General features: G+C 45.8%; 2 protein-coding genes and 1 long non-coding RNA gene across 7 annotated transcripts in view; 1 reads left to right on the top strand and 2 right to left on the bottom strand.

Annotated features, from left to right (window-relative positions):
- The window catches only part of EVA1C (eva-1 homolog C), a 30,137-nt gene extending 19,926 nt beyond the window's left edge, over positions 1-10,211 (bottom strand). For 2 of the 4 annotated variants that reach the window (XM_056494827.1, XM_056494836.1), the window contains exon 1: positions 9,783-10,210. In XM_056494827.1, the coding sequence (XP_056350802.1) occupies positions 9,783-9,909 (127 nt within the window). In that variant the 5' untranslated portion in view covers positions 9,910-10,210. Of the gene's footprint in view, positions 1-9,782 lie in introns of all 4 variants that reach the window. The other 2 variants (XM_056494853.1, XM_056494845.1) reach the window with 2 other exon arrangements.
- On the bottom strand, positions 8,617-9,772 carry LOC130254840 (uncharacterized). The gene is made up of 2 exons (XR_008840823.1): positions 9,403-9,772; positions 8,617-9,307 (listed from the first exon to the last, which is right to left on the bottom strand). It is a non-coding gene; the product is annotated as an uncharacterized LOC130254840 (long non-coding RNA).
- A 9,455-nt stretch (positions 10,212-19,666) lies between the features above and the next one.
- URB1 (URB1 ribosome biogenesis homolog) overlaps positions 19,667-22,873 on the top strand; it is a 42,265-nt gene continuing 39,058 nt past the window's right edge. Inside the window, exons 1-3 of one of the 2 annotated variants that reach the window (XM_056490480.1) lie at positions 19,667-19,849; positions 20,849-20,988; positions 22,198-22,349. In XM_056490480.1, coding sequence (XP_056346455.1) covers positions 19,711-19,849; positions 20,849-20,988; positions 22,198-22,349 — 431 coding nt within the window. In that variant the 5' untranslated portion in view covers positions 19,667-19,710. The remainder of the gene's footprint in view (positions 19,850-20,848; positions 20,989-22,197; positions 22,350-22,873) is intronic. The other variant, XM_056490487.1, reaches the window with a different exon arrangement.

Raw genomic sequence — 22,873 nt, 5'->3', positions numbered from 1 at the left:
TGACTTAATGTTTTAAACCTGATATTGGGGGTTTTTCATTGTTTTCTGGGTTGGGTAATGGAGAGGGAGATGGTGTTCAGCTGCAGCAGTTATTTTTCCAAGTGCCATTCTGTAATGAGGACTATGAGGTTCCTGTTTTTTCAGAAATAATAAATGTCACTCTTTAAAACAATATGAAACTATACCAAAAAAGTTAACTGCCATGAGAATTTGCTAAATTAGAAACCCTTGGCAAAACTGCAGTGTCCCAATAACATCTCTACACCTCTGTGGTGTGAAAACCCCACTAGGCACTTTCCCATTTATCCAGGACAACGTTCATAAGCAGTGTATGGGTGCTCTGCATCTGGAATCCTGTACGACATGTTAGAGGCTGACTCAGAAGTTAAGCCTAAAGCACACAGGAACAAAAAGATCCCATTGATTTGGAGGCCAGAAGGTATCATCCCACCCAACTGTCTGTCTAACCCAGACTACTCATTCATTGTAATCTTTTACTGAGACTCAAAACACCAGTACAGAATCCAAGCATAATCCTTTCTTCCAGAATTAGCCAAATTAGTCACAGCATCCACTGTGTTGACAAAGAACTTCAACTAAGAAAACATAGCATCAGAGAACCACACAAAACACTGAGGCTGAGCAGCTGAACAAAGCTTTCAGCCTTACTGATCACTTTTTACTGAAAAGGAGGACTGATAAACTATTAAAAAATCAACTGGCATAGGAGAATAAATAGATATTTCTTTGTGTGAAAAAGAATTCTTAAGAGGTTATAGCTTCTCATACTTAACCACTTCTGGCATAATCACTTTGAATAGCAACAATAAGGGATCTGAAGGTATGGAAATCCAGATTTTTTTTTTTTTTTTTTTTTTTTTTTCCACTTAGAAACACCGAAAATCTGGGAACTTAGAAAGTTCTGTGTATGTTCTGTTCAATCCAGCTTCTCTGCCCTGGCATGAGCTCCCCAGATGCAAGGATCAAGGAGAAGAGCATTTCAGGCCGTGAGCCCAATGCCCAGCACACACTAAAAGCTATCTCAGCATTGGCTCAGGTAGTACCTTTTGGGTATGAGAGCAGCTCTGCAATATATTGCAGTATTTTTAGAGGCTGAGGCTGGGTAGTCTAGAAGCTATGAAGGCTCTTCAGAACTGGGCCTTCATACACAGATTTAGTAACATCAGTTCCTGTGCATCGTTCAATTTAGTTTAATTAGCACAGAAATTTGCTATCTCATTTTAAAGACATAGCAATCTTAGATCAAAATAGATCGAAATAGCACACATATTGTTGTGGGAGTCCCAGAAGGCTAATCCATCCGGTAAATCTCCATCAGCTCCCACAGTTCTGTGAAGAATTGTGCCAACACTCATTAAAAATACACAAGCCAGGTTGGTGAGTTTAAAGGAAGAGATTTCATGCAGTGATAACAGAATTGTTTAGAAACTCTTCTGCAAACACCATGAGAAGCATGACTCTGATATTGATTGGTGTTTGGGATCCCGCTGCAATACTTCTCCAGCAATATTTTCTCCTCTCTTCTATGTTGGTTTGTGAAGGAAGCATTGAGGAGAAATTAACATGAGTTTCAGCCCCGGTCCCATCTGCCATAGCCTCTGCTGGTCTCGAGGCAGCTATGCCACAGGTCATGCTGTGCCAGGGTTACTCTGCCCCCAGGGACAAGGATCTGCCTCTTGGCATTCCCTTTCACCTGCCTGTCTGCAAATTCTGCCTGTAGCAGCTCTTTTTCAGGATTAGTAACTGAGGAGGGCAAAATGTTACCCAGGAAAGAGACTGTTTCTAAAATTCACGTCAGTATGTTTCTTGCTTCGTCGTTTTATTCTTTTTTATCTAAGTGCCTTGTAAACATCCTGTTTGACTCATTGTAAGCACACTCCATGTCACAGTTTTTAATCAGTAAAAAATACACTTAGATAGAAGCATTCTTTATTCTTCCTGAAGTTCAGAAATAAATACAGCAGCTTTACTTAGCAGATGCACATAAAAATCTGTAATTCCTTAATATATGAATTCTTGCTTAGTCGCCAATCTGATTTAATTTCCCTCCATGGCTTGTTTTTTCAGTGTGCCTTTTTCCACTGTTCCTCTCAACCCTTGTTCTCTTTGCTAGTGACTACCATCCTACCAACTTCAACCTTTCACTTGTACTGCAGAGATGGCATGAAAACTTGGTTTTCTGTGCAAGGAAAATGTTTTTCATATAATCACTCTATTTTTTGTCTTACCTAAATATTTTTTTAAGCAAGGATAGATGTTTACTTGGAAAAACTAGGGATAATCTAGTTTCACTAATAAGATAGTGACCACAAAACCCTGTTCCATTTCCAGATGCCTACTTTGGTTTCAGAGCACTCTGAGTTGTTGCTTTTCTTAGAAATGGTCTTTGAGAGTGCCCATTTCTAAAGGAGATGAAGCTTATGAGATCCTGACCTCTGTCCATCTGCCATTCCCTTATTCAACACCTTTTAAGCTTAATGGCGAGTTTCAAAGTGAAACTGAGAGGTGCAAGTCTCAAAGAAATAAAGTCTCTACAAGTTTCATGGAAATTGAAGCCTGAGCTGCCACTTTCACTTCAGTCTCTATGACTAATGCTGCAAGCGAATTGGCAGATGGAGAAACTGGATGGTTATCCTGGAGAGCCATCAGCCTGATGCCAATAGAACAATTTGTTTCCACTGGCCTTACTGACAAATGAAGGATTAAGTCAGCAGGAAGAAAATGCTTAAGTTAGTAGTGAGGATGCTTTTGGGACAGTATGGCAATCAAAGCAGTGGTCAAGATACCAGGCAGGTTTTCCATGAACTGTTTTATCAACATGCATGCTTTCCTAAGGAGGTTGTCTTCATTTTTTCCCCCTCGTGGATCATAACATGTATCATAACCATCTTACTGAATATAATTCCCACTGTGTGTTAAATCTGAGGGTCAAATTAAACAGGAGCTTGGTTCCACTTAAGCCAGAGAAAAGGCCCGGTGACCAGCAGATAATTCAGCACAAATCCTCATTCACACTCCAGTCTGAACAGGGTTTATTCAGAGAGCAGCGGCGCACACAAGAAGCCAAGCTGTGAGCTCTTCCTAGAAAAACAAATCCAAGCCATCACAAATGAAGAACAGACCTGTAACTTTTTGGTCCTAGTTTCTCCAGAAGCCACACAACCTGTTCCTCTCTGTGCCACTCAGCTCAGACTTGCCGTTAAGTGAGTGACATTATTGCAGAGTGGGAAAGACCATGAATCTTGCACTTACATACCACATGCCTCTTCTGTTTCTCACATCCTCCCACAGGTGTTCTCTGTCCTTCACATCTACACTTCCACATCCCCTTGTGTTGTCTCCTAGGAGTGATGCCTGGTTTATTGTATCCTGATGGCTTTCTGAAGAAATTGGAGAGATCCCTATGCACTTCTGTTTTCTCACTTGCTTTCTGTTTTTATTTCTTCCGTTGTCAGGAAGAGGAAAACTGTTCTTGATCCCCAAGATCTTGGGTCTGTAGTAACTCCACCCTACAGTCAGTTATACTCGTCTCAGCTATTCCATGAAGCCAGAAGGGCAAACACTTGTCCTGGGACCTAATATGGAGCTACTCCAGTAGAAAAGGAAGATTTTCTCCATTCCATCTAAAGAAGCTGACAAGAGGCATGGGTTAAGGAAGACTTTAAGGTTCTTTTCTGGTCTTGCCAAAAATCCTCCCTTTAACTGGAGACAGAGTAGCCTCTTCCAGTGCCATTAACAAGAAGCAACAAGAGAAAGGCTCTGTAGGCAGCAACCCTTTCCTGGAGACAGAATGAGAGACTCCTTACGCCCAAAGACAAAAAACTTATCATATTCCCAAAGACAGCACGTAGCAGAACCTCAGGGACTAGAGGAAAATGTTTGTTGGAAAACTCAGATTTATGATCATGAACTTCCATGTTCATGTTCCCCAAAAGAACCAGGGGGCTGTTCATTGCCTGCTCAGAAAACAAAACACAGGTTTTGTTTTGCAAACAGAACTTTGACTCAAGCTCTGCATTTTTTTTTTTTTTTTGTATCCCCACCTATATTAGATATTCAGAAAAAAAACAGAAAGTCTGAAAAAATCACAAAAAAATCAGAAATCTGGCAGCTCTTAGATCTGCAGTGCTATGATGGTTTTTGTACAGTAAGTCCAAGCTAGAAAAGCAAAAATACACCCCCCACTTCACTCTCAGCACTTGTTGATTTTCTTTACAGCAACATTTCTTTGTCTTCAGTTCACTTCTAGCCTGAAGAAATGAAAAGTCAAAAAACTGCAAACTTATTCGGTAAGAATAATTCTTGTCTTCCCATCCAAGATTAAATACAATGAAGAAAAAGAAATAGATATTTGTGGGTTGAGACCCTCATCCAAAGCCCAGTGAAATCCTTGGGAATCTTTCCAGTGGTCATAGGCTTTCAATCACATCTTACATAGTGAGTGATGTTTAAAAATTAATTCTAAATTAAGAGCCAAACCTCACTGGTATTTAATTTGTTGCCAGAAGCCACACAATAGACCTTTGAAGCAAAACTCTTAAAATGCCTAGAAATTCAGATTAAATGACTCACCAATGCTGAACAAATAAGGCACAACCACGCCTCCTTCTGCTCTTCAGCTCCCTTAAGACACTATTTTCTCTGTGTTGGGTAATATATCAAAATATTTCAATTTTAATTGTAGATTATGGCTGGCAGATGACAGAATTCTGCTAAGTGGTGACTGGTCAGACAGTGGCTTCTCTGTCTGGGGAGACTTACAAAAAAAGCTGAGTATTTATCTGGAATAAGTCTGTAGTCCCTTTCTCTAATAAAGTTGAGACTGGAAGCCCTCCTGTTCTGGGAAGGACATCAGCAGCAGATGGAACAGGAAAGCAGGGGGGAGCTAATCCCTGCTATTTATTTTGAATAAAAATAGCATATGGTGTGTCAGGAGCCAGCAATCTGCCCAGGGAGAAGAGAGAGAGTTCTGCCCCAAACTTCCTGCCCCAAAGTCTATCAGAGAATCTGACAGACTCAAACAAGCTGATCTCTGAGTGCTGGAGCTCGGGAACTCAAGTTTTGTGTCTCGTGTCTGAATTCCCCAACATCTGTATGGGCAAGAGCATCACACTGGGACAGCTTTGGGGGCAGCAGCCCTTCTTGGGGCTGAAGCTTACTGTAAAGGCCTTACAAAATGGGTAAGAACTTGACAGAACCAAAGCTTTTACTTCTCTAACAAGGATAACTAAATCTCGTAAGTGGATTTAACAAAAAATATTAGCACATCTGAAATGTGGTTTTGTAAGTTACACTTCCTCAGAAAGGCAAAAAGAACTGCAGCGACAAGCCTGAAACAAAACCTTGGGTCTCAGCACCATGATCTAAACTAAAATCTCAGTTCTGACACACACCTCTTTATTCCACAGAACAAATCCCAGACCAAAGCCTGCTTCACTCGGTGAAACTTTAAACCAGACTTTGAGGTTTAACTCATACTACTGAAATGAAACACATTAGTAAAATGAAATGTTTTTCTTTAAATAAAGCAACGAACACTTGACTTTTACAAGGCAGTACTGAGAAGATGCATCATTGCATCACTCCTTCCAGCACTTCTTTAAATATCCTGGTTGAAGGACATGCAACAATTGCCACGGTAAGTCAATAGAAATGACTCAAGAAAATTTATATAGGATTTTGTCTGACCAACACAAAGCCTACAAAAAAACGTCTGCATCATTGTGGTTGGTAGTGATTGATCCTGCCACATTACTACAAACAAAGCATTTGTTCAAAGCATTTGTTTGCTTTCCTTTTACCTGGGGGAATCTGGGATGGGTGAATGCCACTGAACTTAATGGAAACTTTTAATGCAGAAAGGTCACAGGAGCAGATTATATTTGTTGGGTGAACTGGTTTGCTTTTTCATTAGATCCACTTGTTTCTGTGGTTGGGTCAGGAAACCAAGTCTGTGGAGTTAGTGATGCTCATTTCTATCTGAACTGACTTTTGGAAGAAAAGTCGACACCAGTGGACAGAGATTAAAAGCAGCGGCTGCTTTCTGTTCACATCCAGAAAGTCATTCCTCACCCTGGTTATGCAATCACAATTACTTCATTTTTGATCTTCAGTTACAGCCACAATTCTTGAAAGCTGCCCAGAAAACCTGGCTGGGACTCAGGTAAAGAAAGGGAGACTGACTGGTGAGTGAGCCAAGGAGGTGAGGTCAAGCCTGAGCTCAGAGCAGCAAGGAGAACAGCAAAAGAAGGAAGGAACATAAAAAAGAGGTGAATGAAAAAAGAGGTTCCTCAGTGTTGCCAGAGAGAAGGAGTTAGTTCCCAGATGGATAAGGGGCCAGTTCAGTTTGTCAGCAGACAGGGAGAAGGCAGGAGAAGGAGTGGGGATAGGATGGAGAGCTGAGGCCTTTTCCCACTGCCAGCATGGAGAGCAAGGGGATGAGAGGAGATGAGGAGCAGTGAGCCCTGCTGTCAGCAAGGTACCCACAAAACACCACCATCCCCAGCCAGGCCAGCTCTCCCTCAGCAGCTGGGCTTTCTACAGCACCAAGCCACCTAGAGTGTGAAATGTTGGAAGGAAGTTTGCTGCGTTTGCCAGCTCCTTGTTTCACCTGTTTTGGGAACCAGTCCATGAGCATTGAGGAGTTGTGGGGAAATGGCTGTCATGAGGCCCTGATGTCCTGAAAAATGGCTCTTCTGACAGTGTCCTGAGAGCCCAGACTATTCAGAGACTGGAGAACCAGCAAAATTCACAGCATCCCCTTGGAATGGGGCCTGATCCAAAATGTGAAAGCTACTAGTGATACCAAGAAAATAAATAAATGTTTTAGCTACAAGTATGTTTTGAAGAACAGCCACGAGGGGAGGAAAATTCTGTAGTTGTAAGATCACTGTCATATTCATGAAGGTCTAAGGAAAGAACTGTGGATAAAATCTCTCTTCTTCCAAACCTTCAGCTTTCAATTTAAATACAGGCACAAATTCCACTTTGATAAATTAATCACAGAGAGGACTGCAGACGTTGGAACACACCTCCACTCTTTGTAACCAGTGAACTAATAAATATAGATTCATAGAATCATGAAGATTGGAAAAGATCATCAAGTCCAACCTTTGAATTTCTTGTTTGTTGCTTCAAGCTGCTAGAGAAAGATAGCTTATGCAGATCTTTATTGTGTCCAGCGTTACTTCCAATAAGAGAAACTACTGAGTTGTTCTCACAGAGTTGAATTTTCAACTGCTGCTGGTGTCGTATTTCAGAACATTTTTCTTCCTTAGAAAATACCAATCCACAAAATGTTATCACACAGTGAAGAAATGTCTCTCTTAAAAAAACAAAACAAACCAAAACAACATAGACCAAGATTTTTTTTTTCTCATAGTTAAAAGCTAGACAGATGAGAGCAAGAACCTGCAGCTCAAGGCAGTAGAAAGGACATAGACCACAAATACAAGTCAAACTTTAAATAGTAATAACAACTTTCACTATACACTGCTCCCTGCTCCCCTTTGCAGAACATCAAACAGATCCCACGAGGGAGCATCTTTGGGTTGTTACAAGCAAACAGCAAGGTCTGGTTATGAACAAATGGGCTCTGGGCAGGGTGGAGCTGCTGGCAGGATTTAACACTTGCATTAAGGGAACAACAGAGATTACACGGGCAGGTGCTGGCACCTGGCAGCAGTCTAGGAAGGAACTGTGGAAAGCTATCAGAATGGTGAGGAGAGGAGGAGAAAGGAAAAGAGTTTGGGCTGTTGGGGTAGAGGCCTCATTGCACTTGGCAGCTGCAAGGCACTTTAAACAGGCCAGGTTTGTGGCCATGTATATTCAGCAGTGTTTAGGAAAATCGAGTTGCTGTTCCTGCCGAGGGAGGGAGCAAATAAGGGAAATCAGCAACTCCACAAACTCATCTCAAAGCTTCTGTTATGGAGCTTGTAATTCTTTAACAGTATTAAACAGCCTGGGGATGGTACTGCAGGATGTCCTCTCACATCTCTCACCTCTGGCAACTCCTGGTCCACAGCAGCTGCTTTTGAAGTAGCTAAAAACTTTTCCCTATGCTCTGGATATTTTTTTTTTTAAGCTTACAGTAACATTTTGGTGTTTTCTGTCATTCTGGATTACATCTCCATATTAAAAGTAAAATGTGAGCAGAATTTGTTCAGGCCTGAGAACTTCCCAGTCTGGTAGGAATTCTGGAATCTGCTCTCCTTTTCTACATCTTATTTACTGAAACATCTGCATGTCATGTTTAATACTGGTCTATGGGGTGAGAAAGCTTTTTTCTCTGGTCATTCTACCTACCTGGAAAGCTCAGTGCACAATGAATACTGAAGACAGCAGTACTTCTGAAATTAATCTTGGATAACCTTATCTAAATAACATTTGAAAAATGAACAGACTTTTGTAAGAGAAACTTTCCTACATAAAGGGATAATTTTTAACTCAGTGGCTAGTTGATAGGGAAATTTTGAACATTTGTTTTATGTTATTGTGGAGAACCACCATGTGATCCCAAAACTAACATCCCAAAACAGCAAAAAAAAAAAAAAAAAAAAAAAAAAAAAAAAACACCAAAGAATGAGACAGCAAGCATTTAAAAGCCTTTTACATGTGAGAGCAATTTAATATGAGAAATGTAGCTTATCCAAATATGTAAATTCTGGTCTTTATATTTTGTGGCTGCTTGCTTAGAAATTTTCAGGCTTGTGGAGCCAGACACAATTTTAAAAATTACAAACTGTATTTTTCTGATGCTGAGGAAGTAGTTTCTACAGAATCATGACCAGCATTTTGAACTGTATCGACACGAACTATATTAAAATGCATAACAACACATTTGGGCTATTAATTATATATTAACTTTGTTCCAGTGCACTCAACTGGCTTTTGGGAAGTTCTGCTCTGTTCAATACGGGTGAAGTTTGCTTTCTGCCTTAGAGGCAGTTCCTTAATCTTCCAGCTGCCCAGAATATGCTGTGCTCACTGTGACACACAGAAAAGAGAGGAACAGCTCTTCTAAATAACTTTCTAACAGCAGCAGGATGTCCTGGAGCACTAGAAAAGGTACAAGAGTGCAGTTTTCACAAACAAAGAATAGAGATTGCTTCCTTGTCTTGATGGAAACAAGGATATTTTCCCGGTTCTTGCAGTCACTTCACTTTGCAGGGATGCAGCGCCCTTCCAGGGATCACGTCTGTGATTCCTGGGTGACAGCTGGTGCCTCTGCTCCCTGGGAAGGGACTCCCCTCATCTCCCCTCATCCCGGTGCTACGAGGCTTGCCTCCTAGCAGAGAGAAGCGCAGCACTTGTTCGCTCCCTCAGGGCTCGACTCCAAGTCTCCAGGAGAAAGTGGGAACATTTCCAGGGACTTCCACGCACTTTTGGTCAGGCCCTGGCCGATCCACGCACCGCGTTCCCACCGCGCAGCGACAGCTCGGCTCCTCGCGTCCCTTCCCACGCGGCCCCTCTGGAAGCCCTTCACCCTCTCCTCCTCCTTGCTGCCTTCTTACGGCACACGGACCCGCGCTGAAGACGGCGGGGCGCAGGCCCGGGACCGGCCCCGCGGCGGGGTCACGGAGCGCGGGCGCTCCGGGGAATGCGCGGCGGCGTGCGGCGCTCCGGCCGGGAGCCCGCGGGGCCGGCCCTGGCTGCGGGGGTCCCCTCGGGGCACTGCGGGGGGCTGACAGCCCCCGCCCGGCCCCTCGGAGCTCCGCAGCCCCCCGCACCCGGGAGCCCGTCACTCGGCGCTCGCCCCTTACCTGAGAAGTCGGCGAGAGCCGCGACCTCCGCCCCGCACACAAGAACCACGCAGGACAGCAGGCGGAGGAGCCGCCCGGGCTCTACCTGTGCGCGGCGTGGCTGCTGCCCCGCATCCCCGTCCCTCATGGTGCGGGAGAGGGCGGCTCGGCCCGGGGGGGCAGCCCCGCCGCTTCACATGGCGCAGCCGGTCCCGGCCGGCGGTGCGGCCCCCCCGGGCCGCCGGGCGCCCTCGGGGCTGCCCTTGCCCCGCGCGGGAGGAGGAGGAGAAAGAGGAGGAGGAGGGGGGAGAGGGCGGAGCAGCCCTGGCAGCGGCCGCGGCGGGAGCGGGTCGGGCCGGCGCGGCGCTCGGGACGCGGAGGCGGCGGCGAACGGCCGGGGAGGGACGCGGGCTGCCGGCGGCGCCGCGCCGGGCACTGCCCTCGGCGCGCATCGTGCGGCCGGCCTGACTCAGAGCCCGCTGCGCCTCGCCCGCCCTCCCCGGCTCTCCCCACCCCTCGCCGAGCAGTCCGCGCCTCCCTCCTGCTCCAGAGGCTCGATGTCACCGAATGCTCCCTCCGTCTTGCTTGGCAGTGGTTGGAGGACTGTCGCGGACTTATACACAGACCGCGACTCGCGACCACATTTCCCCGCTTGTGTTTTTCCCGAGACAGGTGCGAGGTGCTCCCCATCACTCCCTGTCCCCCGCAGCCCAACTTCCCCGCTATCCCTACTCCAGACTCCCTCTGCCCTCGGGCCAGACCTTGCCAAGCCTGCTGCTCCAGCCGCGCTCCTACCCTTACACCTCGGCTCACGGGTCTCTGAGGGAATCCAGCTGGCACCGGCGCCTGGCAGGATCTCTGCTTGAGGGACTTCAGTGGGCAAAGCACCGACTCTTCCATGTTGCAAAAGGACCTTCTCTGTTTCCTCACACCGGCGGTGCGTGACACAGCCTTACCGCAACCCCGCAGCTTTACGACGCTAGTTCAGCGTGCCTTGAGTTTGAAGTGTGTAGGCTTGGCTTAAAGCTTTTACTACTAGGGGAGGAAACCTCTTGAGGTTACTTTGAGAGAGTTCAAGTTGTTCCCTGAAATCTTCTGTGATACAGAAAAGTGAGCCAGTGAGAAATTCAAACAAATTGTCATTACTACCTGCTAAACTACCTTCAAATGTAATTTGGTGCTTTTTTTAAGGTGAGGGACTCAAGGGAATAAATCAGGACACTCATTTCCCAGTTCGTATAAGAGCTGTCCTCAGTAAAGAGAGCTTAGAACCAACACTGGAAATGGGGCATGGAAACATCTTTTTTCCTGGGGCTGTGCTGGGGCATAAAGTGGGTAAATATGAATATCCAGCTGTTTACATCCTACCATGCATGTTCACACTGATCTTCTTCCAGAAAAAAAAAAAAAAAAACAAAACAAAACAAACAAAACCCACGAGTGAGTCGGGGAAAGATTATGGGACCAAAATAATTGTGTTAAACCTACTCCTCCCCTCCTGTTCCAACTGAAGTTGGCATGCATCCAGATTCAAATTTCCAAAGTTTGGCACCTCTTTTCAGAGGTTACACTGGACTTTGACTAACTTGGTCTTCATGTCTGAATCTGAATCCACTTTTGTTCCTCACCCTCTCCCTCTTCACACACAGAAAAACAACTGGGTAACATGTATTAGACTATGCTTCCTTAGTCTTGGGCAGATAAGAGCAAAACAGGTTTCGTTTGAACCATCTGAGGTCAGGGACATTCCATCTAGTGTTACCAAACTCAAATATAAATAATATAAAAGATAAATAGGATCAAAGATGCCGAAAGAACACTATAAAATCACTCTGAAACATCTGCAACTGCAAACACGGTTGGGGAGAGGGAGCAGTGGCTCTGCAGGTGAAGCCCTTTGCTTCAGATAAGGACGGTGTTTGCCTCTGACCTCAGTCATTTACCCTCTGCCTAACCTGATCATTCAATCTGACACTTCCTGCACTTGCTGTCTCAGGTCAGTCCCACCAAAGGCAGAAATGAATGCTGGGGAACAAGTAGCACAGATTTTTATAAAGAAAGCATTTGGAGGCCATACTTGGATCCTCTAGAATGATGTTCAGCTGATTAGGGTGAACTTGCCTGTCTATCCCAGCTTCCTAGCTGCCATAATTATGTATCTGCCATAACTTTAGGTGAGTGCAGTCAGACCACCTGTGGCTTCAGAATGCCAAACCTCCACTCCCTATACAGCCAACACAGAGAGAACTCATATTCAGGCCACCTGCTACAGCTCTAACAGGAAGTGTTGCACCTCCTTCTCTCACATCTGCTCATTAATCCCTGGAATGTCAATGTCAATAATGACTGCTCAGTCTGTTGTGAGTGACTGAGTGGACAGTGGATCTGTGACAATGTATCATCATCATCATCACTGCAGAAGAATATATAAAGCATCAAAAATAACTGGGAAGTATCCCATACCTGCGCTCGGAAGGCTTTGGATCAGAAGGTCTGCCAGGGCTGCTGCCTGATGAGCACTTGTGTATCGTCTCTGCCCAGTGAGATAACATAGCTTTTACTAGCCGGTGGTGCTGTAAGCAAAAGACTGTCCCCAAGTGCAGGAATGAGCCTGGTATGCTTTTGGCACTGTGCAGGTATAGCCCAAAGGCAAAGGCAGTTTCCAAGTGGAATGACTGAACTGGGAAAGCTTCGAAAAGTATGTAACCCGCAGGGAGGTGAAGCAGCGAGAGTTGAATGACAGCACAAGAGGCAGCTGGGTGCTCCTGTTTGGACACATCTGCCTTCAAGGGAAGCCTTCTTATGGAGGAGGAAAACTTAATGGACACTGTGGCTGACTACTGAATGACATGCTTTCAGTAGAATGGCATTAATATTTTTTAATATATCTTTTTTTTAAAATTTTTTTTCCTCTGAATAGGGGCTACTTTGCTATTCAACATTAATCTAAAAGGAAGTAAGCTAAAATATAAAAAGTATTCTTGCAAATCTCCATTATTCTCTGTGATGGGCAGTGCTTAAATAGTAAACTTGGAGACACTAGTGGAAAACACAAAGGCAGGAAAGGAGAAAGTGTTTATCATGATGCTCAGAATGTGTCTCTGCTGCAGCCTTGAAAGCAGCTCTATAAGCTGGCAATGCTCTGTTGCTGGAAGACAGGATAACTGATCCAGACATGTTCAGCATGTAGAATTACAGAATCTCAGCCTTGTCTTTTCCTCACAGACAATAGGAATTAGATTCCTTTTTTCCCCCAAAGAGAAAAATCACATGAAAGTCCAGAAATTAGAAGCCAGGAGAGAGATCCCATCTGCTTCAGACAGTTTCTCTCTTTTGGACTCTGAGAGAAAGGAAATAATTTTGCAGTGCCAGGAATGCAGGAATTGTGCTGTTACATGGAAGCTTTGCAAAAGCAAAGCCAAAATCTGAGCACTTAACTTCTTTTTCTCCATATTATTCATTTTCCCCTGAACTTCAGCCAAACTGCCAATTCAAAACTCATATCATGGCTTAGTGTATAGAAATTCCAATAAAATTTATGTTGCCAGTTAAGAAGTAAACAATGTGAAATAAAAGAAAGTGATTGTGAAAAAAGGAATCTGAAATAATATAGACAGTTGAGTTAGATGGCCTAAATGTTTCTATTAGTGAAAAAAACCAGCTAGATCTGTTATACAATAACAAAAATTATCAGAAAAATATCTCAGAAATGCTTTTTCACACAAACACACACACACACACACACACACACACACGCACACAACTGTGTACATTTCTCCCCACTACACCCTCTACTGCTTTTTCTTCCTGCTTTCTCCCCTATAATTTTTTTTAAGAGCTGATACTTGTCATTTTCATTCTATTCTCCCAGAATAAAGTTTCCAAGAAGTTCCCTAATGTTCTTTTTGGATTTTGAGAATTAAAACAAAACAAACAACAAAAAAAAATTAAGAACAAAAACCTGGGCTTTTCCCTGCATTTTGACACAGACATAATCTACAGGACAGTTCAAACAAGTGGGTTGCTATCCTCTCTCTGTTTCTATGGAAATGAGTGTCAGACCTGTTAAAACAAAGCACATACTTTACAGTAATCACTATATGGCCATTATTTAAAATAACAAGAGCGCATTTTTCCCAATCCAACTTCTATTTCTACGGATACAAGCTGAAAATAGTTGTAGAGAAGCCTGTTTGACTTTTTTTTCTAATTCTCTATGTGTTTTGGATGCTATAAGTTCTCACAAGGTACTATGGATAATGAGATCTAACGAGACCTCCCAGTGTGCTGTAATCTGAACTTGAGAGGACCAATCCTGCGAGCCAGAGTTAGGAAGCATTCTGGTGTGTGTAAACAGAAGTTTGAATGAACACTGAGTGCAGTACTCCACCTAGCAGCTTTAGAAGGAGGGGAAATATTTGCTGTTTTCTGCTATTTTTTTTGACTTGCTTCAGAGAGAGCAAACTCAGCTAAACAAGTTTTGAGTTTTGTGGTCATGAGCTGCTCCTTGGTCAAACTAGTCATAACACCATAGAGACCCTGACCACTTCACAAGACAGAAGATGTGACCCATGAAGTTTGTAAAGCCAATCTCATGTTTCATTTGGAATGAAACCTCACTCCATTTCCTCACCAGGCACAGCAGAAAGTCCCCACTCTTCACCTTCCTGAATGCTGCCAGTCTTGCTGGAACTTCTCCTGTACACAGATTATTTTTTCTAGCAGTGCACCTGGCACTTGTATAGACTTGTATATATGAAGTAAGAAGCATGTCCCATCTTACAGAGCTTACTGCTGGAAACAAGAGAAAACATGACCTAAAGTGGAGGCAGAATAAACGCACCAAGGAAAAGGTCCTGGCATTGTTGTTCTTGCCCTCTTAAAGCATCCGAGTAGTCCCTGGTCACTTTCTGACATGATGCTTGAAAGACATACTGGGAAAGATTATGTGTCTTGCCTCTCAGTTTAGGAAGGACATTAGGACAGAGCTGCTGGGTGGACCATGGTCTTGGAAATCAAGCTCTTTGTGAAAGTGCTCTATTATGGTTTTAAGAGCCTGCCTTTGATGGGTTGCTGTCACTGTTCCCCTTTAAGTATTAAGTATTTAAGCTAAGATCTTCCAAAATGACTAATGATTATGTACTTGAAATTCAAGCTTTTTAAAGCCACAGACTCAATGTCAAAACACTGAAAAAACTGTGGCTTTTTCAAGAGCCTTGAAAAAAAATCAGGCTTCAAGGTCTCTCAAGTTAGGTATGCAAAGGCATGGAAAACTGGTAGTGTTTCAGAAAAGAGTAGCCCATATCAATACCTAATAGGTGAAAGTTTTTAATAGTTTTGAGATCCAGACCTCAGACCTGAGCACTGTGAAATTAGAAGCAAATAACGAAATTTGAAAATAATATTGCAGTGTTTGTAAGTTCCTGCTTTTCCCATCAGGACTGTAAGGGCTCCCTGGTAAATTCTGTCACTAACTCAGAGTGGGATGATGCTTGAAGATTATTCCATGTGTAGAAGGTGGGAAGGACTTCAGTACACAGAAGATACTCCCAGTATCACAGTAGATACTCAGAGGTGCTTTCAGCACATGCCTCCTCTAGCTCTTCCCAGCCTGCTCATTGACCTCCCCACTTTTCTGTCCTCTTCCCTTCTTTTCTGATCTTTCCACCCTTCTTCAGCAACCCAGTTCCAGACTCACCTCATGCTCTGACTCAAACCCCTGATGCTCATAATGCCTTGCTGGCAGATCCTTCCATATCGACAGGTTCTAATGTTCCTCATGGGAGGAAGATAAATTGCAATTAGTCAGGCTTAAAATGCAGTCTCTGCACTCCAGCTGAAATAACTATGGGATTGGAGAAGGAGGAAGAAGAGGTGGAGAAGTGATTTTGTTTTACAGCATCTAGAGTAAAAACAGTTGTGGTTTTACTTCAGCTTTGCCAGCCCACTCATCTCCTGGGCCCATACACTGCCCTTGCTCATCACCTGGACTCCTCGATGCCACATTTCTGGAATTCAAGCTCTGCGATGATTGCGTGTGAGCCAGCACACAGGGCTGATCCGAGCAGGGATCATGGCACTAAGGGCACAGGGCATTCAGACATGATAGCAAAGAAGTGGTAGTGTTGGGAATATTCCCTTCTCAGGAGGCTGTGCTGAGGAGGTGGTCCTGATATCCCATCTCTTGGCAGCACCCACCTTCTCTCCTTCTGTGATCGCATGCCTCAGGGTGTCAAAGGCTGGAAAGCAGAAAGATTTGACAAAGAGCTTGATATCACACTGAAAATTTTGGGGAAAACTGGAGGAAACTTTTCCATGAAATAATTGCGTAAACTAAGAGAGAACATTGAGAACTGCAGTTTTTAAGATGTGATTTTAGGTTAAATGCATATCTGTAGGAGAATAGTTTGTAAGGATAGTGCAGAAGGCAATCTTTCCCAATGAATTACAGCTGTACTGATTACCAAGGAGTGAAAACAGTCTTGCCTGTCCAGTGAGGATGGGTATTATAAAAGAGTGGGTCAGCTAGTTGAGAGTAAGTTGCAGTTGCAGTTGCAGATGCAGATGCAGTTCCAATTTCAGGGTTTGCTGTAGTTCAGGATGGAGTCTGCTGGCTGTGCTGTGAGGAGGAAGGGACATGCGTTCATGTGAGGGACAGGCAAGGTAAGAAGATGCTGCATGAGGGACAGACAGGGTTAGGCAGCCGGGAAAGGGACAGGTTGGGGTTTAGCCAGTCATACAGGAGGAAGAAAGAAACTTGCAGAGAGGACAGAAGGAGTCAGTGCGGTATGGAGCTGCCTAGGAGGAAAGGAATCAGAGTTGCCTGAGAGAAGTCTGCGGAGAGAAGGCATGCAAAATTTTTAATAACAGACTGGTGTTGGTGCCAGTCACGTCTGTCTTGACATAATTGCTACACATTTCCTCTGAATGTTTTCTATAGTTAATTTAGACATAAAATGAAAAATTTATTTTAAGAAATGAATGCATTTCTCACCAAAGTAGTGTAGGGTAGGGGACCACAACTCACAGATGACCTGAAACAGCCACAAGAGTTACTGTAACTGGGCTCCAGTACCCAAATACCAGTGGGTTAAAAGGATAGATTTGGGCTGGGATTAGCGTGGGCTATATATCTGGGCTGCTGCACAGGTCTGTCAGCAGTCCTACCCAGGGATAGTCCCTCATCTGCAGAGAGAGGCTGTAGGCCTGGAGATCGGGTGGAGTTTGGGAAGGGTCATGAGGACATGGTTAGGGAGTGATGTAAATGCATATCAAGAGACTTAATCTTGAGGGGTGGCAAGTATTAGCTATAGAACAGCAAGTATCTACAGCTAAAGGCTGGAGATAGGGGCTCTCTCTGAGAAGGACAGGACTGTTTAAAGCTGAAGTCTGAAGAGAAACCTTGGTGAAGCTTTTGCATTAGAAATGGCCTCACATGCCAAATCAGATTTTTGTCTTCGGGATTGCATGAGTGAGGAAAAAGTTCAGGTTTGGGAGGCAAAGGCGAGTTAGGCAGGACTGCAGGGCTGGGGCTTGGCTGTTTACATACAGTTCAGGACAGTAAAGGCTTTAGAGGTCGTAACTGGGGCAGGAAAGGGTCGCTGGCTCAGTGAGCCTTGTATCTAGAACTGTTCCTTGAACAAGGCAGAGAGCTGATGTTCATGCAACGGACCAGGAATTCTTTTTCAGACTTGAAAATGCCAGAAGGGCAGTGTGTAACTTGGATATGATGATATGTTCATCTGGAAAGAATCATAGAAGAATATTTTGGTTTACTGAAAACTGGGCAGCTCAGAAGTTTCTACTTGACTCATTCGCTGCTCCCATCTATTGCACACATAAGCACAACAGAACAGATGAATTTTGTCTGAGCCTGAGGTCTTCGACTGGCCCTCCATAAATGCTGCTTGCCAAAAAACAGACGTGGGGGAGGAAAGTTGTCAGATATAACAGAGAAAGAAAAGGACATGAGCTTTCAAGTGCACTCCAGCAGAACGCTGAAGTGACCTGTCTGGAAGTGAAACCAGCAGTCTGCTTCCCCAGCCTCCTGGAAGCCTCTAACAGCTGCACAGGCAGTGAGGGGAGAGAATAATTGTACTTCAAAATAATTTTCAGTAGCATTTTGCAGTACTTTAAAAAATACTAGAAGTATGAAATATGATGTGATGATAACTATCAGACCTGTAAGTCTGGTAACTGGGACTTCTACCTTGAAGACCTTAGTATGGGTACTTTGAGCCTTTTAATAGGTGTGTTAAATTTTTTTTTACATTTTTTTTTTCTTGTGTGGTTCTACTAGCTCTAGCCTTTCTTTTCATCCCCTCAGTAACAAAGCAACTCCCTCTTGAGAATGTTATTTACTTTCCATATTATGTGCCTACCAATTTCTGGAATAGCAAGTATATTTGGATACCTGCATAAATTTAAGTTTCAAGAAAGCTGTAAAGCTAAAACAAAGGATTCCCATCATCCAGAAGAAACACCAAAAATTCTTCATGGAAGAACTGAAGAGTCTCTACCTTTGCACATAATCTGCTATATTAAGGTGTATTCCAAATGGAACTGCCATCTAAACAAGCAGAAAAATAGTTGGAATGTAGTGAGTTAAATTTAAATATTGTTAGAAATAGGAATTATTAGCAGAGCTTGGGGCATGGTGTCACTAGCAGCAGTAAGAGGCTTTTAGCTTTGTTCTCATAAATTACTTGTAAAAAGCCCTTGTACCTAGTGTGTAGCAATTAATATTTTCCCATTTCCTTTTTTCCCCTAGTCTCATTTACTCCTTTTATTTTATCCTTTTCTGTCTTCTAACATCACCTTCTTATATTTTGTTCTGCCATCTGTTCTCAAAACATTGCAGCTTCTTCCATCCATGTCAAAGCATTAAAGCATTTGTTCATCCTGTATTAGAATGGCTGTGTATTTTTTTTTTTTATTTAAATTGTATTTTGCTAAAAAAACCCACCAACAACCCAGTTTGAAAAAGCCCAGGAAGACAGTAACATTGCCTTTATTATTTGCACATATGATAAAATTTCGGTTTGGATAGATCTTTATTTTCATTTTTTCTTACTGAAATAGTGTCCTTTATCTTGCACTACTGTTTCAACTGTTGTCATTCTATATGTAACAGTTTATTGGAATATGGCTTTTTCCGTTCCTCCTTATCACTATGCTTGTCCCGGTATAACTCTTGTTAAAAGCAAGGGAAGAGCTTCGATTTTAATTCATCTCAGCATGCCCTCTGGCAGTGGGAAGCCATCCCCCCTTGGTCTGTCACTCCTTCCCTTGTAAATAGTCCCTCTCTATCTTTCCCGTGGGCCCCTTCAGGTACTGGAAAGGCACTGTTAGGTCACCCCGAAGCCTTTCCCTTACCCGGAAAGAGAGGAGTATCTGAGGAAGTTCTCTCCTCTCCCTGCTTCCCGGCACTCCGCGCTTTCCCCTTCCACTACGGAGTTTAACCCGTGTTAGTTTCAGGAGCGCAGGGGGCTGCAGTCCTGGGAAACTGGGATGACCAGAACGTGCTTGGCCTTGCAAGCGGCGATGGATGATAAGCCGCTGCAGATGGGATAACGGGAAGGAATTCTCGGCTGGGAGGGTGGGGGGCCCTGGCACAGGTTGGCTGCGGCTCCCTCTGCGTCCCTGGAAGTGTCCAAGGCCAATGGTCGGAGCAACGTGGGCTAGCGGAAGGTGTCCCTGCCCACGGCAGGGGGTGAGAACGGACGATGGAACGACATGATCCTTACGGTCCCTCCCAAATCTTTCCAAGATAACGGCTTTTAATTCTTTTTGCCTACCAGGACACGGGTGGCTGGAAAAGCACTACCGCTAGGCCGGGGCGGGGCCGCGGCCGGCCCCCACCTCCCGGGGGCTGGTCCCGCTCCGTCCGCCCCTTCCTGCGGGAGAGGCGGCGGTTCCGGGGCCGGGCCGGCTCGGATCCGCGTCGGGCATGGCCGGGAAGCGGAGCGGGGAGGCCGGGGAAGCGACCGGGGCGCCTGCGGCCAAGCGCGCCTGTGGCCCGCGGGACGAGGAGTTCAATGGCGCCCGCTTCAAGGCTCTGCTGCGGGACCCCGCGACCGCCGCCGAGGGTGAGGGGCTCTGCAGGGCGGGAAAGACTCGGACCCGGGGCTGAGGCCGGGCCCCCCACCCCGGGGCTGAGGCCGGGCCCCCCACCCCGGAGCTGAGGCCGGGCCCCCCACCCCGGGGCTGAGGCCGGGCCCCCCACCCCGGGGCTGAGGCCGGGCCCCCCACCCCGGGGCTGAGGCCGGGCCCCCCACCCCGGGGCTGAGGCCGGGCCCCCCACCCCGGGGCTGAGGCCGGGCTCCCCCCCCGGAGCTGAGGCCGGGCCCCCCACCCCGGGGCTGAGGCCGGGCCCCCCACCCCGGGGCTGAGGCCGGGCCCCCCACCCCGGGGCTGAGGCCGGGCTCCCCCCCCGGAGCTGAGGCCGGGCCCCCCACCCCGGGGCTGAGGCCGGGCCCCCCACCCCGGGGCTGAGGCCGGGCTCCCCACCCCGGGGCTGAGGCCGGGCCCCCCATCCCGGGGCTGAGGCCGGGCACTCCCCCCGGGGCCGAGGCCGGGCTCTCCCCCCGGGGCCGAGGCCGGGCTCTCCCCCCGGGGCCGAGGCCGGGCTCCCCCCCCGGGGCCGAGGCCGGGCTCCCCCCCCGGGGCCGAGGCCGGGCCCCCCATCCCGGGGCTGAGGCCGGGCTCTCCCCCCGGGGCTGAGGCCGGGCTCCCCCCCCGGGGCTGAGGCCGGGCTCTCCCCCCGGGGCTGAGGCCGGGCTCTCCCCCCGGGGCTGAGGCCGGGCTCCCCCCCCGGGGCTGAGGCCGGGCTCCCCCCCCGGGGCTGAGGCCGGGCTCCCCCCCCGGGGCTGAGGCCGGGCTCTCCCCCCGGGGCTGAGGCCGGGCTCCCCCCCCGGGGCCGAGGCCGGGCTCCCCCCCCGGGGCTGAGGCGCGTCGCGGTGGTGGCAGCGATGCTGTTGCTGCTGCTGGAGATGGCGCACGTGGGCATGGCCCGGCCCCTCAGAGTCCCGCCCGGAGCGGGCCCCACACGTGGCGCTGGTGCTCCGGGTGACGCTGTGGCCTTGCAGGGCTGGAGACCTTCGTGTCCGTCGCCAAGACGCTGCCATCGTCCCAAGTGTACGATGTCGTGGAGGGATACGTGAAAATTTCCATGGAGTGTGCGGAGATATTCAAGCTTCTGGATGGAGAAAGGAAGCCTGAAAGTGAAGTAAGTTGGACATGGGGTTGTAATTCAGGGACTGGCGGCTACAATCCCAGCAATCCCACCCTGGAAAAGAACCCACGAAAGGTCGCCAAGAAATGATCACAGCCCCCAAGGCTGTCAGAGCTCCAGGAGCGTTTGGACAGTGCTCTCAGGGGTGCCCAGGGTGCTATTGTTGGGGTGTCTTTGCAGGCCCAGAGGTTGGACTGGATGATCCTTTTGAGTCCCTTCCAACTCAGGATATTCTGTGGTTCTGTGAAGAAATGCTTTGTGGTGTAATTAACTCTGATAATTTAATATGGTTTTGGTTGGTTTTTTGTTTTTTGTTTTTTGTTTTTTTTTTTTTTCTGGAAGTAGCTGTGGCAGACGCACCTACTAAGTGACAGATGCTTTTTTTGGTTCGTAGATATTCCTGGATTTAATGACACACAGAACCAATAGTCCTGTCCAAATCAAGCTCTTAAGGTTCTTTAAATGTTATCAAAAACATTTTAGGAAATCAGGGGATCAATAGAAGTAGTTCAGAACACAAAATGTAAGTAATCTAGTAAAAGTAATTGTTTTTAGATATTTCTTTAATACATCACTACTTCTAGTAAGTCATTGGTAAAATTGACCTCATTTTTCTTATTTCAGCTGGACACAATTTATCCTCGTCAGAATATGATGAATGAACAGAGTTCAACAGCTTTTCACTGTGAATCCTGGTGCAGCATTGCTAACTGCTTACAATGTACTATTGCATTGTGTGGCTTTTTAACCATCACTTGTTCTTTGCCTTTCAGTATCACTTTTGTCTCTGTAGTGATGACCTGTGACAGTGACACCCTTCCCTCAATATCCCATTGCTGACAGGGGCTGATGTTTGTAATGGACAGCCCCAGTGCTGTATGGATTCTGGATTCTTCTGGAAGGAATAAACTGCAAGACTGGAACAGCCCCAGTGTTTTTTTCCAGCACATTTCATTTTTTTTTGTCCACTCGGGAGCAATTGTCTCTTGAAGCACTGATTTCTTGAAACTACATGCTCTCAGAAGTGATCTTTTCAGAGAGGAAGCATTTATTTGGGAGAGAATCTAGAAGTTAATGATGTCACTTTCATATGTGGAAGCTTTCCTCTTGGAATGGGGTTACTCTTTTTATTAATAGTGGTTATTACTGTTTGTGCAGCTAATAATTTCAAGTTAGATATTAACTTACTCTTTTATCCTGCAGATGCTGTTAATCTTTCAAGCTCTAGAAGCTATTTTACTGAGGACAGCCAGCGACCTTTCACATTTTTCTGTTGTGGGAATGAACATTGTCAAAAAGTTGATTCATTCCTATATGAAACTGGTCTATGCTGCATTGTATTCTGAAAATAACAAGTAAGTCTTCTTGGTGCTCTGGTGGAGAATCTCTGTCAATTGATCTGGAGGGATTGTACTAGACATTGCAAAATTAATCTTGTCTTATTGCTAATAATCCACTTTTATTTAATAATCCTTTTCCACTTGTCATAAAATAATTGCCTGTGGGAGTCTTTGCGAAGTGGAAGCTCTGATATATCAAACAATCCAGTGCTGTAGGATACTTTCCTGAAACTGTAGTTTTCATCACTTGGGCCTGTCCTAGTGAGAGCTAACACGGATGGTACCATGAGTCCTGTTATTTTAATGCTACTTGTTTTTTTGGGTGAAATATACTGTGTGGAACAGGGCTGGGCAGTCTTCCTGTGATAGTGTCAAGAGCTGCTCTTAAGTGCTTTATTTCCCTGTATTTTTTGGAGTCAGGTTTCCATGTTTATAATGCATTTTTCTCTTTCAGACTGGCTTTTCTTATGTAATTTTTCCAGTCACTTAAATCTGAGGTCACTTTAGGTTGCTGGATAACTGTGTTATATAGTCCAGAC

Source organism: Oenanthe melanoleuca, chromosome 1, assembly GCF_029582105.1.
Source record: "Oenanthe melanoleuca isolate GR-GAL-2019-014 chromosome 1, OMel1.0, whole genome shotgun sequence".
Lineage (NCBI taxonomy): Eukaryota > Metazoa > Chordata > Aves > Passeriformes > Muscicapidae > Oenanthe > Oenanthe melanoleuca.
The sequence above is the reverse complement of the archived record's forward strand: the minus strand, read 5'-3'. Positions and strand labels throughout refer to the sequence as shown.